Source organism: Haliotis rufescens, unplaced genomic scaffold (assembly GCF_023055435.1).
Source record: "Haliotis rufescens isolate VD_foot unplaced genomic scaffold, xgHalRufe1.0.p SCAF_2, whole genome shotgun sequence".
Classification (NCBI taxonomy): Eukaryota; Metazoa; Mollusca; class Gastropoda; order Lepetellida; family Haliotidae; genus Haliotis; species Haliotis rufescens.
The window spans coordinates 62,257,820-62,272,692 of NW_025963890.1; the positions used below are offsets into that span (position 1 = coordinate 62,257,820).

The 14,873-nt window shown below is 42.3% G+C and overlaps 1 protein-coding gene across 1 annotated transcript in view; it reads right to left on the reverse strand.

The window, feature by feature from the left end:
* Positions 1-14,873, reverse strand: part of LOC124142592 (serine/threonine-protein kinase Sgk1-like) — a 127,413-nt gene that overhangs the window by 6,812 nt on the left and 105,728 nt on the right. The window contains exons 8-14 of the mRNA XM_046511169.2: positions 14,197-14,309; positions 13,722-13,758; positions 9,460-9,546; positions 2,796-2,891; positions 1,527-1,634; positions 683-820; positions 494-551 (exon numbers count right to left, since the gene is read on the reverse strand). Coding sequence (XP_046367125.1) covers positions 494-551; positions 683-820; positions 1,527-1,634; positions 2,796-2,891; positions 9,460-9,546; positions 13,722-13,758; positions 14,197-14,309 — 637 coding nt within the window. The remainder of the gene's footprint in view (positions 1-493; positions 552-682; positions 821-1,526; positions 1,635-2,795; positions 2,892-9,459; positions 9,547-13,721; positions 13,759-14,196; positions 14,310-14,873) is intronic.

The window sequence follows — 14,873 nt, forward strand, 5'->3', positions numbered from 1 at the left end:
GCACCATTCCACAAAGTGAGCTCAGCACTAAGTGAGTGAGTGAGTATGGTTTTACGCCGCTTTTAGCAATATTCCGGCAATATCACGGCGGGGGACACCAGAAATGGGCTTCACACATTGTACCCATGTCGGGAATCGAACCCGGGTCTTCGGCGTGACGAGCGAATGCTTTAACCACTAGGCAACCCGACCGCCCCCTCAGCACTAAGACTGTCATTAGCAAACACCAAAGTTTGGGGGTTGCGATTGTCTGATCGATAAAACTGTCATTAGTAAATACCAAAGTTTGGGGGTTGCGATTGTCTGATCGATAAAACTGTCATTAGTAAACCCAAAGTTAGGATGTTGCGACTGGTAAATATCAAAGTATGGTTTTTGAGATTGTCTCATCGATATGACTGCTACAAGTAAATAAGCCTAAAGGTGCCTTTGTGGAACAGAAATCGGGACACTTACTATAATTTCACTAAAAGATGGTTCCACAGTAACTTACCAGATATAGGCTCACGAACAAATTCTGGGTCAAAGTGTTTTAAGTCCAACTGACCACTCTGAAACAAACAAAACAGCACAATTAACAATTATTTCCCCAAATCTATTCATTATTTGAGGAATGGGTGTTGATTTCTTACTAGTATCAAGATATATCTTTGATGTCTGTTATCCCTGCATCGCCACTCACCACGTTGGGGTTGTACGGAGGTTTGACCTTCCTGTCATCAAGGTCAGCCCAGTTGATTTCCACGAAGAAGGCATGGTTTTGAATCTCCTGGAAGTCTCGCTTGGCGCCAGTGCGATTCTCCTTCTCTTTTTGAAGTAGCTGAGAATAATCATCATCATCATCATCATCATGAATGCAATACTACTAAACCTGACCCACTCACACATTCACAGACGGGCAAAAGAAAGTATACGCTTGAAAATTAGATTTTTACAATAAATTACAAACATTATCAAAGCATTATTTAGCTGGAAACAGTTGCCGAAATGTAAGGTCCAAATTTCAACTTTGATACCTGTTTCTAATACATCACCATTTAATAACCATTTCTTGTGTGTTTCATTTCAGCCACCATCAAACATGGCTGTATTCTTTCTTTTGCCTGGCAATTCAATGTGAGCAAAGTTCCATCATTCAATTTTGAATCGTACATCCAAATCTATCTGCTTGAACAGGTTTTATTCATTGATTTCAGAAAACCTCTGGGATGATATAAGGTATTCCGGGTATCTTCACAACATTAAACCAATATACTGACATCAAGCTATTGTTACAGTTGATTCAAACCAGGAACTCACTCGTCACTGATTCTCACCCAGTATAACCTATGCAACTATAGGTCCTAATGCCAAATTATGGAGAAATTACATATCAACCATGACATGGTTTAAATCTGAGAAATCTTGAATCTGTTGATTCCTGAAGAAGAATCAACTCACCCCTTGAAGGCTTGCTGATTCTACTGCGTGAATCAACAGTGATCCTTCAGTGATTTCTCCTGAAACTCATAATCATTGCGACCTACCCCTTCTAATATAGACCGGGCGGAGTAGGAGACATTGGTACGCAGTCGTAGAGGTTTGTACAGGATGTTGTCGTACATCTCCGCCGTGTCGCGACTGTAAAACGGAGGCTGGAAAAAGAATTGGTTTGTCTGCTATAACAACCTAGTTGTTGACTGCACATTGGGAGTCCATCCATGATATGTGATACAATAATGTCATTATACTGGAAACCTGTCAAATCAGCACAGGAAAAGTTGACATATCTGAAGGTCATTCCAACCAATACAGCCTTAGGTTACACTGTATCTTATTCACTGTTCATGCTTGCTCCCAAAATAGAATTACTTCTTATATTGATTATGTTTATGTAAGCTTCAACTCCAAAGCAGACTTAGATATTTTAACCAAAAGAACTGGATAGATTTACCACAGTTTAAAAAAATAGATTTGATTTATGTTTCTCTTCAATTTTAGTTTGTTTTTTGTTTTTTGTGTTCTCTTTCTTTCCACACATGCAACAAGAATCTTTCCTAAGTCAATAAAACTGTGTTTCCCTATATTCTTATTGTCATTCTGAATGATTGTTTGCTGGTTGTTTAACGCTGCACTCAACAATATTCCAAGTATATGATGGGGGCCTGTAAAATAATCGAATCCTGACCAGACAATCCAGTGATTGATATTGTAAGCAACGACATATTCCATCGGTGTACAAAGACATGCTGACAACCAAGTTACCCGGCCTGACCACCTGATCTATTTGGTCGCCTCATACGACCGGCATAGGCTGCTGTGGATCAATTCTTACCTGGAATCCCCACAGTTTGTTAATTATGCACAGTGTACAATGACAGCATTGGAAAGTTCAAATGAGAACTGCATGTGTTTTCCTGCTCTTCCAACTTTTTACAACAGGCTGAACAGGGTTTATTACATCATCGATTATCCAAGACATTTCCTGTTCCAAACTCTTTTTATTTCATAAAAACACTGTCAAGATGACTTCACACAAGGAACACATCCTTCACAGAGAATGAAGTTACCTTCCACGAGCAAAAACAACAATTCCATTTCACTGTTTTTAACCAAAGTAATTTTAAAAAATATAATTTTTTGTTGTCATGCAGCAAATGAGATAGAATTGCCACTGTATCTCCATCTCAAGTGTTGGCATATTTGAAATTTGAACACCGATGCCATCACACATGTGCAACTTCAGTTTTCATAAGTGTCCATGGCTGGAAGATCCAGGGCTGAAGGGGACGAGAAGCAATTAAAGACTTCCTTACCAATCCATACATCATCTCATACAGCACCGCTCCAAGACACCACCAGTCCACCGTCTTATCGTACGGCTGCTTTCGTAGCACCTCGGGGGCCAGATACTGCAATTTACAACATCGTCGTGAGGGAAGGAGCATGGGAGGGTTGAAGGAGTTGGGGTGGGTAGGAATAACAGGACAAATGTCCAGATAAGCAGCCTTAAACAAATGTACATAGAATAATTCACTTACTTGACTAACTGGTGTTCACAAGGCTTATGATTGGCTTACACTGATATGAGTTGAGTTCTTTATGGTCATATCATATTATTGTCCAAATAAAGGGGCTGACAAGGGTTACAAGACATTTTAAATTTATTTCCACACAAGTTTTGGAATAAAGATGCTGAGGTGGCAAGTCAAGCATAACACCATGGAGTTCTGAGGTCAAATATTAACTCTTAAAGTAAGTAACCTGAATAGCAAGTTGTTTAGGCAGTAGATGACAGCTCTGCTTTCACTATGGCAAACATTGTCTCAGACTAAAAGTTTATTCCAAGGAAAGTGGTTGCATTTGTTTCCTTAGTTTCATTTTGAAATGGCTCCCAAACGAAGAAAATGAACCCACTTTTCTGTCACGGGCAGGGCAGAAGTGCCCCACATTTTTACCACTGCCAATCTCTCTTCCTGTTTGTGACCCTGAGGAGAGCAGATCGTGGGTGATTCAGAGTATGGGGGTGAGGTAGGATTGTTGGAGGCATCATGACAAGATGAGACGCATCATGCAACAACTACATCTACATCCATATCCAATCTGACTACTAAGCTCTTTTTGGTTCTCTCACATGATTGAAAATACTGTGGTCATTAGGAAAGCCAGACACTGTGAACAACAGAAAAAAGTTTCCCGTCTGCTTACTGAGCATGTTTGGCATTTACAGATATTGACTGATTGTATTGTGGCAGGGGAGTTAGGTATAATTCGCACCAGGAACATGATGAGATCATAGGAGAACGTAAAGAAATAGCAAACATTGAGCGAGTCAGTTGGCTTCAACATCGCTTGAACAGTATTCCAGTCATATCATGGCGTGTCATTTGTTGTTGTTGGTTTCTTGTTTAACACCGCACTCAGCAATATTCGAGCTATATGACGGCTGTCTGTAAATAATCGAGCAATTGAGATACGATGACATGCATCAACCAAGTCAGCGAGCCTAACCACCTGATCCCGTCAGTAGCCTCTTATGACAAGCATAGTCGCCTTGTGGAGGCCTATTCTAATCAGCATCTTCATGGGTCCATGGCGTGTCAGCTCAATGTGGGAGGAAAGCCTGAAGTGATGCAGCTCTCAAATGTTTACCATTTTGGTGAAACCCATGAGCACCAGTATGGTGCTGACAAACCTAGAAACATAGTGGAATGAAATGGGATTTGAACCCATGACCATTGGTCTCTGGTGTGCCCAAGGGACGTAACTCTGCAAAGCAAATTGTGGTGCATTAGCTGACTGGGTCACTCATGCCCCCGAAATAGGAAATACAGATCAGGTTGAAGGCATACATCAATGTAGTAAATCAGGGACACTACGTGGTCTGGCATTGACAGAAATCCGACTTAGTTAGAGTCCGTTTTTGACTAATTCCACTATATGTCATGCTATATAGCATATGTACAACCCTCGACCTTTGATCTTGAGAGGTAAAAGCCCTTCCAGCGTGTAAAGTCGTGTGCACCCTATTATTGACACATGCAACTCACAACTGAACAGCCACACCAGAGTGTACAGACAACGGGAGCTGGAGATTGACTCATAGTGATCCTACACCAGCCTGGTCGTGACTAACTATAGTGCACAATGTCAGTGTACGATTATTGCATATACAGTGATCCCTCACTACAACGCTACCTTCGGGGTCCAAATAATTGATGAGCGTTATAGATGATCAGCAGTTTAACGAAGGTTGAGTCGTAGGTGGTAGATGGCCAACAAAACAGTATACATGCTCTGCCTACCTAACACGATCTACGTTGCACCTTTCAGAGTTTCAAAAAAGATTAGAATAGAAATTATTTATGATTCAAAGTGTAAAAAAAGTATTATCAAGTATAATATGCGCTTTCAAAAAAACAAACACATCGTATCCCTTCAGGTGAATAAACAGGTAGATCTATAACAAACTTGGTCAATAAAAGTATGAAATTTGATATAAAACATCACTAGACATGATGATTTACCCTTTAAAATGTATTTCCTGCTCTCAAAGGCATTGTTTTATATGCAGAGATTAAGATTACCGTGTGTATTCTTTCGTAAACTAAGCCGGAAATAGCAATCAGCTGTGCACACGTTTCCTCCCAATCTACCGGTGATTCAGTTGAAACGTACCCAGTGATACCACTTTAAAGAAATCTGATGCAATGGTCGGAAGAAATTGTATCTGAAATTACTATTTTATCAGGAACACTTACACACTGTACAAACTTACATCCGCCATTTAGCTGTGTAGACTAAGACCCAGTTTTCCCTTTCATCCTTTAAGTAAGAATAGTTCTTAAATGTAGAGAATCACCAATAATTACAGCCGATGTTGTCTTCAGAAAAAAAGGTATCTTTTTGAAAAATGGAAATCCTAACAGATAGAAAAGGTTTAACAGGAAAGTTGGAAATGCATTTTGAAATCCCTAAATAAATAGACTATGCACTTATACCAATATGCCACCTGTAAATGCAATAATGCCAAGATATCTCGAGAGCAGCAACATTATAGAAGCATTGCAAATACAACCACTCCGATAATAGGAATCCTTTCCTATAAATGTATCTTTCTATTCAATTATAATTCCATTCTGTTAATAATTATGAATAACTTTCATGAATACTGATTTTATGAGGGACATATTTTCAGATTATTGCGGAAATTAATTTTTCGCGAAAGAAAACCCAAAATAAAAGTGCTGCCATAACTGATCAGTGACCCACGTCATTCTGCCTACACTGCTCATGGAGGTAATCTGGGGGACGTCAAGACGTCATCGTGTGAGCACTATTGTCACAATCATACAGAATAATTAGCTACCCTGGCTTCAGTTGGGGAGGTGACACTTCTCACTGCTGCAATCAGATCAGGTACAAACATGACAGGGGCCTTTGTTCAACTATGTCACACGCCACCACTGACGTCACACGCAGCAACCTGTCACGGGGAATTTAGAGCCGAGACAAGTGACATGTGTTTATCCAGCATTCCTGGTCATGTTCGGACCACACACAGCGAAGATGATGCTTCATACATCTCCCATCGATATTGGAGAGCTTATTGGCAGTTTTGCCAGGCGCCCGAATCAATAACTACAGGACTGTCTGTTGTCCACATTTTTTTCTGAAATTGTGGGACTACGTACATTAATTTCGGAAGGAAAATGGCAGTAATCTTTCTTCATCACTTGCATGTTGTCTCTCAAAACATGATTGATTAGTTTCAGGCAGAATAATGTGTTTCACAAAATTAATGGGAAGGGTAGAAGGAATCATGACTTCAGTATTTGTATTTAATCTCAACCAACATTGCTAATGCATTTCTGTTGTCTCTGATCTCAAACGACAATTTACAAATAATGTGCACGTACATGTGATTGCTGCCAAAAATAGTGCAGAAGTTTAGTTCAACATGCATAGAAAACTTTTCCCTTCTCCACCTAACAACCTGCTCGCCTAATGTTTGTGTCATGTTTAGGTGTGCGTGACTCGACAGAGACACAAGCCTTTGACGAGTCGGTCAGTCTCTATTACCAAGTGGAAATAAGGTAAAGTATTGATGAAGAAGAGCTGGAAGGGTTCATGTAGGGTGGAAAAACTCTTGAAATAAGGTGGAAATAGCGGTGGCATGTATTTTTTTCATAAATTCATTGAAAAGTTAAAGGGCCAAAATTGGTATTGATAAAAATAAAGCTTCTGTAGCTCACTTGATGTTTTGAAAATTCTTGATCAAGTTCTAAATAATAATAGATATATTATCTGGTAATATCAAACATGGTCATAAAAAGAAAGATGTAAAATGTATAACAGTTGATGGAATGAGGAATAAATATGTCAGACAACAAAATGGGTAACAGTACGTGGGTGCGTGGGTGGGTGGGTGGGTGGGTGGGTGGGTGGGTGGGTGGGTGAGTGAGTGAGTGAGTGAGTGAGTGAGTGAGTGAGTGAGTGAGTGAGTGAGTGAGTGAGTGAGTGAGTGAGTGAGTGAGTGGGTGGGTGGGTGGGTGGGTGGGTGGGTGGGTGAGTGAGTGAGTGAGTGAGTACTGCTTGGCGAGTATTCCAGTTATATCACAGCATGTCAGCATCATGCTTGAGTAAAGCCTCAAATGTTGCAGGTCTGAAGATGTTTACCACTTTGGTGAAACCCATGGACGTGGGAATAGTGTTCAGGAACATAGAAACATGATCAGGCAAACAAGATCTAAACCCTCGGTAATAGGTTTCCAGCACACATAAGTTACGAAACCCTTTACAACAAACTGCAACATCTTGGACAACTCAGCGCCAACTGTGCAGGGTACTAGGGCTGGGACGAGTCCAAAATTACAACCTTGGTACCTAACTCCCTAATACCCTACTCTACCCGGGTACCCGCTGGAGGTCTCAAGAGATGGGTAAAAAATGTCCGATTGGGAATAGTTTGACCGTATCCCTGGCAATATGTATTAAGATACACGTATGAAACGATCTGGTGAGGCATTCTCTGAAGATGACTGAAGCTTCATCTTTATTCAAACATATGAAAGTCAGAAGACCCGCCCGACCCAAGTACCTGAGTTACACGTCCCAGCCCTAGTGGGTACCCAGGTACTACTCAGTACCCACCTGACCCAAGTACCTGAGTTACACGTCCCAGCCCTACTGGGTACCCAGGTACTACTCAGTACCCACCTGACCCAAGTACCCGAGTTACACGTCCCAGCCCTAGTGGGTACCTAGGTCCTACTCAGTCCCCGCCCGACCCAAGTACCCAAGTTACACGTCCCAGCCCTTGTGGGTACCCAGGTACTACTCAGTACCCACCTGACCCAAGTACCCGAGTTACACGTCCCAGCCCTAGTGGGTACCCAGGTACTACTCAGTACCCACCTGACCCAAGTACCCGAGTTACACGTCCCAGCCCTAGTGGGTACCCAGGTCCTACTCAGTACCCGCCCGACCCAAGTACCCAAGTTACATGTCCCAGCCCTAGAGGGTACCCAGGTACTACTCAGTACCCACCTGACCCAAGTACCCGAGTAACACATCCCAGCCCTACTGGGTACCCAGGTACTACTCAGTACCAGCCCGACCCAAGTACCCGAGTTACACGTCCCAGCCCTACTGGGTACCCAGGTACTACTCAGTACCCACCTGACCCAAGTACCGAGTTACACGTCCCAGCCCTACTGGGTACCCAGGTACTACTCAGTACCCACCTGACCCAAGTACCCAAGTTACACGTCCTAGCCCTAGTGGGTACCCAGGTACTACTCAGTACCCACCTGACCCAAGTACCCAAGTTACACGTCCCAGCCCTAGTGGGTACCCAGGTACTACTCAGTACCCACCTGACCCAAGTACCCAAGTTACACGTCCTAGCCTTAGTGGGTACCCAGGTACTACTCAGTACCCACCTGACCCAAGTACCCAAGTTACACGTCCCGGCCCTAGTGGGTACCTAGGTCCTACTCAGTCCCCGCCCGACCCAAGTACCCAAGTTACACGTCCCAGCCCTACTGGGTACCAAGGTACTACTCAGTACCCACCTGACCCAAGTACCCGAGTTACACGTCCCAGCCCTAGTGGGTACCCAGGTACTACTCAGTACCCACCTGACCCAAGTACCCGAGTTACACGTCCCAGCCCTAGTGGGTACCCAGGTCCTACTCAGTACCCGCCCGACCCAAGTACCCAAGTTACATGTCCCAGCCCTAGAGGGTACCCAGGTACTACTCAGTACCCACCTGACCCAAGTACCCGAGTAACACATCCCAGCCCTACTGGGTACCCAGGTACTACTCAGTACCAGCCCGACCCAAGTACCCGAGTTACACGTCCCAGCCCTACTACTCAGTACCCACCTGACCCAAGTACCGAGTTACACGTCCCAGCCCTACTGGGTACCCAGGTACTACTCAGTACCCACCTGACCCAAGTACCCAAGTTACACGTCCCAGCCCTAGTGGGTACCCAGGTACTACTCAGTACCCACCTGACCCAAGTACCCAAGTTACACGTCCTAGCCTTAGTGGGTACCCAGGTACTACTCAGTACCCACCTGACCCAAGTACCCGAGTTACACGTCCCGGCCCTAGTGGGTACCTAGGTCCTACTCAGTCCCCGCCCGACCCAAGTACCAGAGTTACACATCCCAGCCCTACTGGGTACCCAGGTACTACTCAGTACCAGCCCGACCCAAGTACCCGAGTTACACGTCCCAGCCCTAGTGGGTACCCAGGTACTACTCCGTACCCACCTGACCCAAGTACCCAAGTTACACGTCCTAGCCCTACTGGGTACTAAGGTACTACTCAGTACCCACCTGACCCAAGTACCCGAGTTACATGTACCAGCCTTAGTGGGTACCCAGGTCCTACTCAGTACCCGCCCGACCCAGGTACCCGAGTACCCTACTGGCTACAGACAAAGGAACTTGTATGACCCACTCACCTCTGGAGTGCCACAGAACGTGGAAGTCGTCCCCATGCCTTCGATTCCTTCCTTACACAGTCCGAAGTCTGTTAATACTACATGACCCTGAAACAACACAAACAACATCATGAAAACAGGAATTTTACATGACAATAAATTAAGCAGTATATTCTTCACAATTTATATCGCTTAACCTTTAGCCGGCTGAATTGTTTTAGGGCACTGTAAAGAGGGTGGACGATTTCAAACAGTCGGTGCTTCATTAAACAAGGGACAATTGAAGAAATATTTTGCACACTTATTCCAGATAGAAAACTACACATTACTATGTAAAAATATCCTGATGTTTTCACTCATACCAAGGCTAAGAAGAATGCCAGAAATTAGGCCGGGTACTTTCTTTACTCACAAGGTTTTCTTTTTGAGGTAAATAACTACTGAAAATTTGACATTTTGCAAGCTGAGCATTTATGCATTTCACATGTAACTTAAATGATATGCAAAGCCTACACGTTAAACAGCTAGAGCAAGTTTCATTTGGGTGTGTCCTACATCTATGCGTCTGTGGAATGGGTTCGACAGCAGCATTGAGAGCGTTGAACAAATTGTTCAAGGCACTGTCCATTAACTGCCAACACTTTAACCACTAGGCTACCCCACCGCCCCTGAGACACAACGAACATCCTACATGCTGCTGTAACAAACAATATGTATTGACAATCCTTCATGGTTAACATACCTGTCATTATGACACTGCATGCATTAAGTGTTATACTAAAGGGGCACCTGTTCTTCAATATTTACCAGTCCCAGGAAGATTGATCAAGTCATTCAAACACAACCTTCCATGATTCACCAACATAATTACCCCTGACAGGCAAATCGGGATTTTCTCCTCGAAATTTGAATTTAATTATCTTTGTTTTTCTTAAAATGCAGTGGTATTAGTAAACTGCATTCAATGCAATCATGTAAAACTAAACATTATATTGACTTATTTCGGCACACTTCAGGTGAAACTTGACCTCTAATCAGATCTAGATAAATCCCTCACTTAAATTTTATCATTCATTTCAGTTTCACAGTTATTGGTTTCCCTAATGACATAGACCTATCCTATGTTTCAGTTTCAAACCAGGCACTAACTACCTCAACAATTCCTCTACTACATATGGGCAACAGGCTGCAGAGGAGAACCCCAATGTGTTCATTAGCCACCGGGGCGGTCGGGTAGCCTAGTGGTTAAAGCGTTGGCTCGTCACGCCGAAGACCCGGGTACAATGTGTGAAGCCCATTTCTGGTGTACCCCGCCGTGATATTGCTGGAATATTGCTTAAAGCGGCATAAAACCATACTCATTTACTCACTCACTCATTAGCCACCGCAGGGCCATAAGGTGAGGTGAGATGGGGTTCAATGTCGCGTCCAAGATTATTACTCATGCATGCATGTTTGTGTGTGTGTGTGTGGCTGCTATTACTAGTCTGGACTGATGCCGATTTATAGTGCTGGCCCACTTACATACCATGCCGCACTTTAACATGAACACCCTACTCAGACATAGTATACTGACTCCAAGCAGACCAGTCCTTGTTTTAGCCCCTTAATGCCGAGCGCCAGACAGGGTAACAACAAGAACCATCTCTTAACGTCTTTTGGTATGACGCTGACAAGGTTCGAACCCTGGACCTTCCTCTCTCTGGCGGACGCTCTACCACTAGACCACGGAGGCAGTCTATAGGGCCATGATGATTCATATGGAATATATTGTAAATCATATGGTGCAATCTTATCATACCAGATACATGCTGGTTCATTATTTCACATTTAATATATATTCATGTTTTAGTTCTCCAATGAAATTAATTAAACAAAAAAAGATGACGAGATACTAAAAATCATTAGCCCATGTTGGATGCAGATGTGACAGCAGGATGTATTTGTGTCTGGACACAGATGGGTTGAATATGGGAGTCATTTATGATGTATGTCAGATTGTGGCCACTATGAAGAACCCTTTCAGAATCTATTTGTGTATAATGTAACACAAAAGGGTCGTATTTGGGACTCAGTTATATGTCCCATCATGCCCAATATGAGGATTCGTGCATCAGAGAAACCCCTCTATGCAAGAAACCCATGACATCGTTCCATACATACAGTCCACCTACACTACGTTCAGATGACAAGAGTGAGTGAGTTGGGTTTAACGCTCTTGTACAGTATTTCAGTTATATCACACCATGTCAACTTAATGTGGGAGGAAAGCTTGAAGTGATGCAGGTTTAAGATGTTTACCACTTTGGTGAAACCCACGAGCACGGGTATGGTGCCGACAAACCTCGAAACATAATCTGCGCAAACCAAGATTTGAACCCACAATCATAAGTTCCTGGCATACCCAAGGGACGCAACTCTGCACAGCGAAATGAAGGGCTTTAGAGGACTGGGCTCCGCGTGTCCCTATGTACAAATGAGCACACTCTAAGATGATAAACTCTTCTGAAGGCTGATGTGAGTGAGCCATGGTTTCACTAATCAGCCCTGAGTGGCATATGCGGGGCAATAGATGGCGATGGATGGAGCCCATGTCAGTTTCATTCCCACTCCTCTCCCATATTGGCAAATTATGGGGGCTTAACAACCTAGGTCTTATGCATAGATATTGCCAATTTTCTGAATGTTGACACCTCATCTTTTCAAGGTCACGTATGTGATGGGATCACACGCAGGTTCCGAGCTTGTGGCATGCTGTCTAAAAAACTGGCAGTAGTTATTAATTAACTTCCATGAAGCTATTTATTTTCAGTGGCTAGTATCTGCCATATTATCAACACTGATCTGAATATGCATGAGAGTGAGTGAGTAGTTTTTATGTGGAAGAAAGACAGGTGGTCGAGTGAGTGAGTGAGTGAGTGTTGTTTATATGTTGTTTATAGCAATACTACTCAAAAAAAGTTAAAGAATACCTGACTCCTTCATTTTACTATAGTTAACCGTTGTGGCGTGTGATTTGAGTTGTATATATAAGGATGCCTGTCAATGAAGTCGGGGTCAGGCAAACAAGTGGTTGATAGCATGAGTGGCAAAAACATGTCCAGACCGATCATGAATTTTAAAACTACCCAATCAAAATGTGTCAGCTCTTATGAATAACATAACTGGCCTATGATGCCATATGGGTAAGTTATGTGGAGCCCATTTCTGATGTTTCCAGACGTGATATTGCTGAATTATTGCTAAGAGAGGTGTCACACCATACTCGCTCCTCACTGCTATAGAATAACATCTTCTTTAGTTTATTAGAAATACTTCCCACCCCAAACAGATCCTTTAAAAAAAAAGTATGCTATTAAAATGGATATATATAAAGAAATTTTCATACTAGTCTCTATCTCAAGGTCCTTCGTAAAAGGCGACGAACAGAATCAGGTGGTCAGGCTGGCTGAGTTAGTTGATGCATGTCATCGTATCCCAATTGCGTGGATTGATGCTCATGATGTCAATCACTAGATTATTTGATCCAGACTCCAATATTTACAGACCGCCATCATATAGCTGGAATATTGCTGAGTGCGGCGTTAAACAACAAACAAACAAACAAAGAAGGTCCTCTTAAATGATATCTAATAATACCATACTCACTCACATTCTCAGACATTTCATCAAGCGAACTGATTGGCTTTACCTCACTCAGTTGTGTTCCCATTATACAACACTCCCTCACGCAAGTAAACAAGGTCACAGAAAAAATCCATGAATCACAAGGACAGTGGATTCTGGATGTGTCCGTCATACTGAAGAGTAAGTGTCTCCCCCAGATCTCGTTTCACAATCTACAGATCACTTCCTAATCCCTGCCAATAAGCATGGCACCTAGACAGTTGTGGGCAGCCTTACCATGGCTTCAGTAGGCTCAAAATAAATCATGCACTTCCTACGTGTCAAGCTTATCACTGATTATTGAAGGAACAATTTCATAACATGGCTTGTATTTATCATTATTGAATTATATTAACTGCCACACAGTGCCAAACACTTGACATAAAAAAAGGTTTGACATGTGAAATTGTTTATTTACGGTTTATTTTGCAGGTCTTTTTATTTCTTCATTTTAAAAGTGTCTCAAATGCATTTGCTATCCTTATTCATGTCTGTATGTTTCTAGTGTGGCAGTGCAGCTCTTTTCTTGTGTCCCCTCAGAGATATTGCTGAAATATTGCAAAAAAACGGAGTAAAACAATACTCACGCACTTACTCTAGTGTGGCAACAGACTTACCGCGGAATCTAATAATATATTTTCTGGCTTGAGATCTCTGAAAAATGAAAATAATATGTATTAAGAATGAATGTGTAGCTTTAAGGAGGTACATATAGAAATCTAAGTACATACTGAACGCAAGTTGAAATATTCATTTGACAAACATCAAATTAACACAGAAAACACCAAGTACCTCAGAAATGTTTTCTTGAAAATTTCTAATCACCTAACTTATTCAGATGTCTTCATTAATTAGTTGTTTACTCAATTTCTCTTTTCATGTTTATGATCCATGTTGTATCCAGGTAAGCTAGTACATATTATATGGTACTGTAGGTGTCTCACCTGTAAATGACTATAAGGAAATGCAGGTATCTCACTTGAATATGACACAAAGTGAACACAGGTATCCCACCTGAATATGACTTTAAGAAAATGCAAACAAAAATATTTGAATGCAGGTATTATATATATACAATAACAACAAACTCACCTGTATATGATATTAAGGGAATGCAGGTAACCTATTGCACTAGCCATCTCTGCTGCATAAAATTTGGCACGTGGTTCAGGGAAGTATCTCTCCCTTTGCAGGTGAAAAAACAACTGAAAAACAATAAACAGGATATCAGTGCCAGCACACCTGTATCAGTCCAGAACAACAAACCGGCTGTATTGCTAAGTATTCATATTGATGTATTTCTTTGATGTCCATGTTTGTCTGACCCATGTGACAGAAATAGAATAGTCAGTGAGTGAGTTGGGTTTAATGCTGCTTTTAACAGTATTCCAGTTATATCACGGCATGTCAGCTTAATGTGGGAGGAAAGCAGGTCTCAAAGGTTTAACACTTTGGTGAAACCCACGAGCACAGGTATGGTGCTGACAAACCTAGAAAATAATGGGGACGAACCAGGATACGAACCCACAATCATAGGTTCCGGCATGCCTAAGGGACGCAACTCTGCACAGAGAATCGCGGCGTCTTAGACGACAGGCCACGCATGCCCCCAAATAGAATAGTACCCATAGCGACTAATACAATGTTAACCTGCATTATAACATATATATTATCACAAAGTAGACACAATTTATGGGTAACAACTTCTTTATTTACTGTAAAGGCGACATTTCGGCTAAGATCCTTATACCGTTGTCAAGCAACGCTTG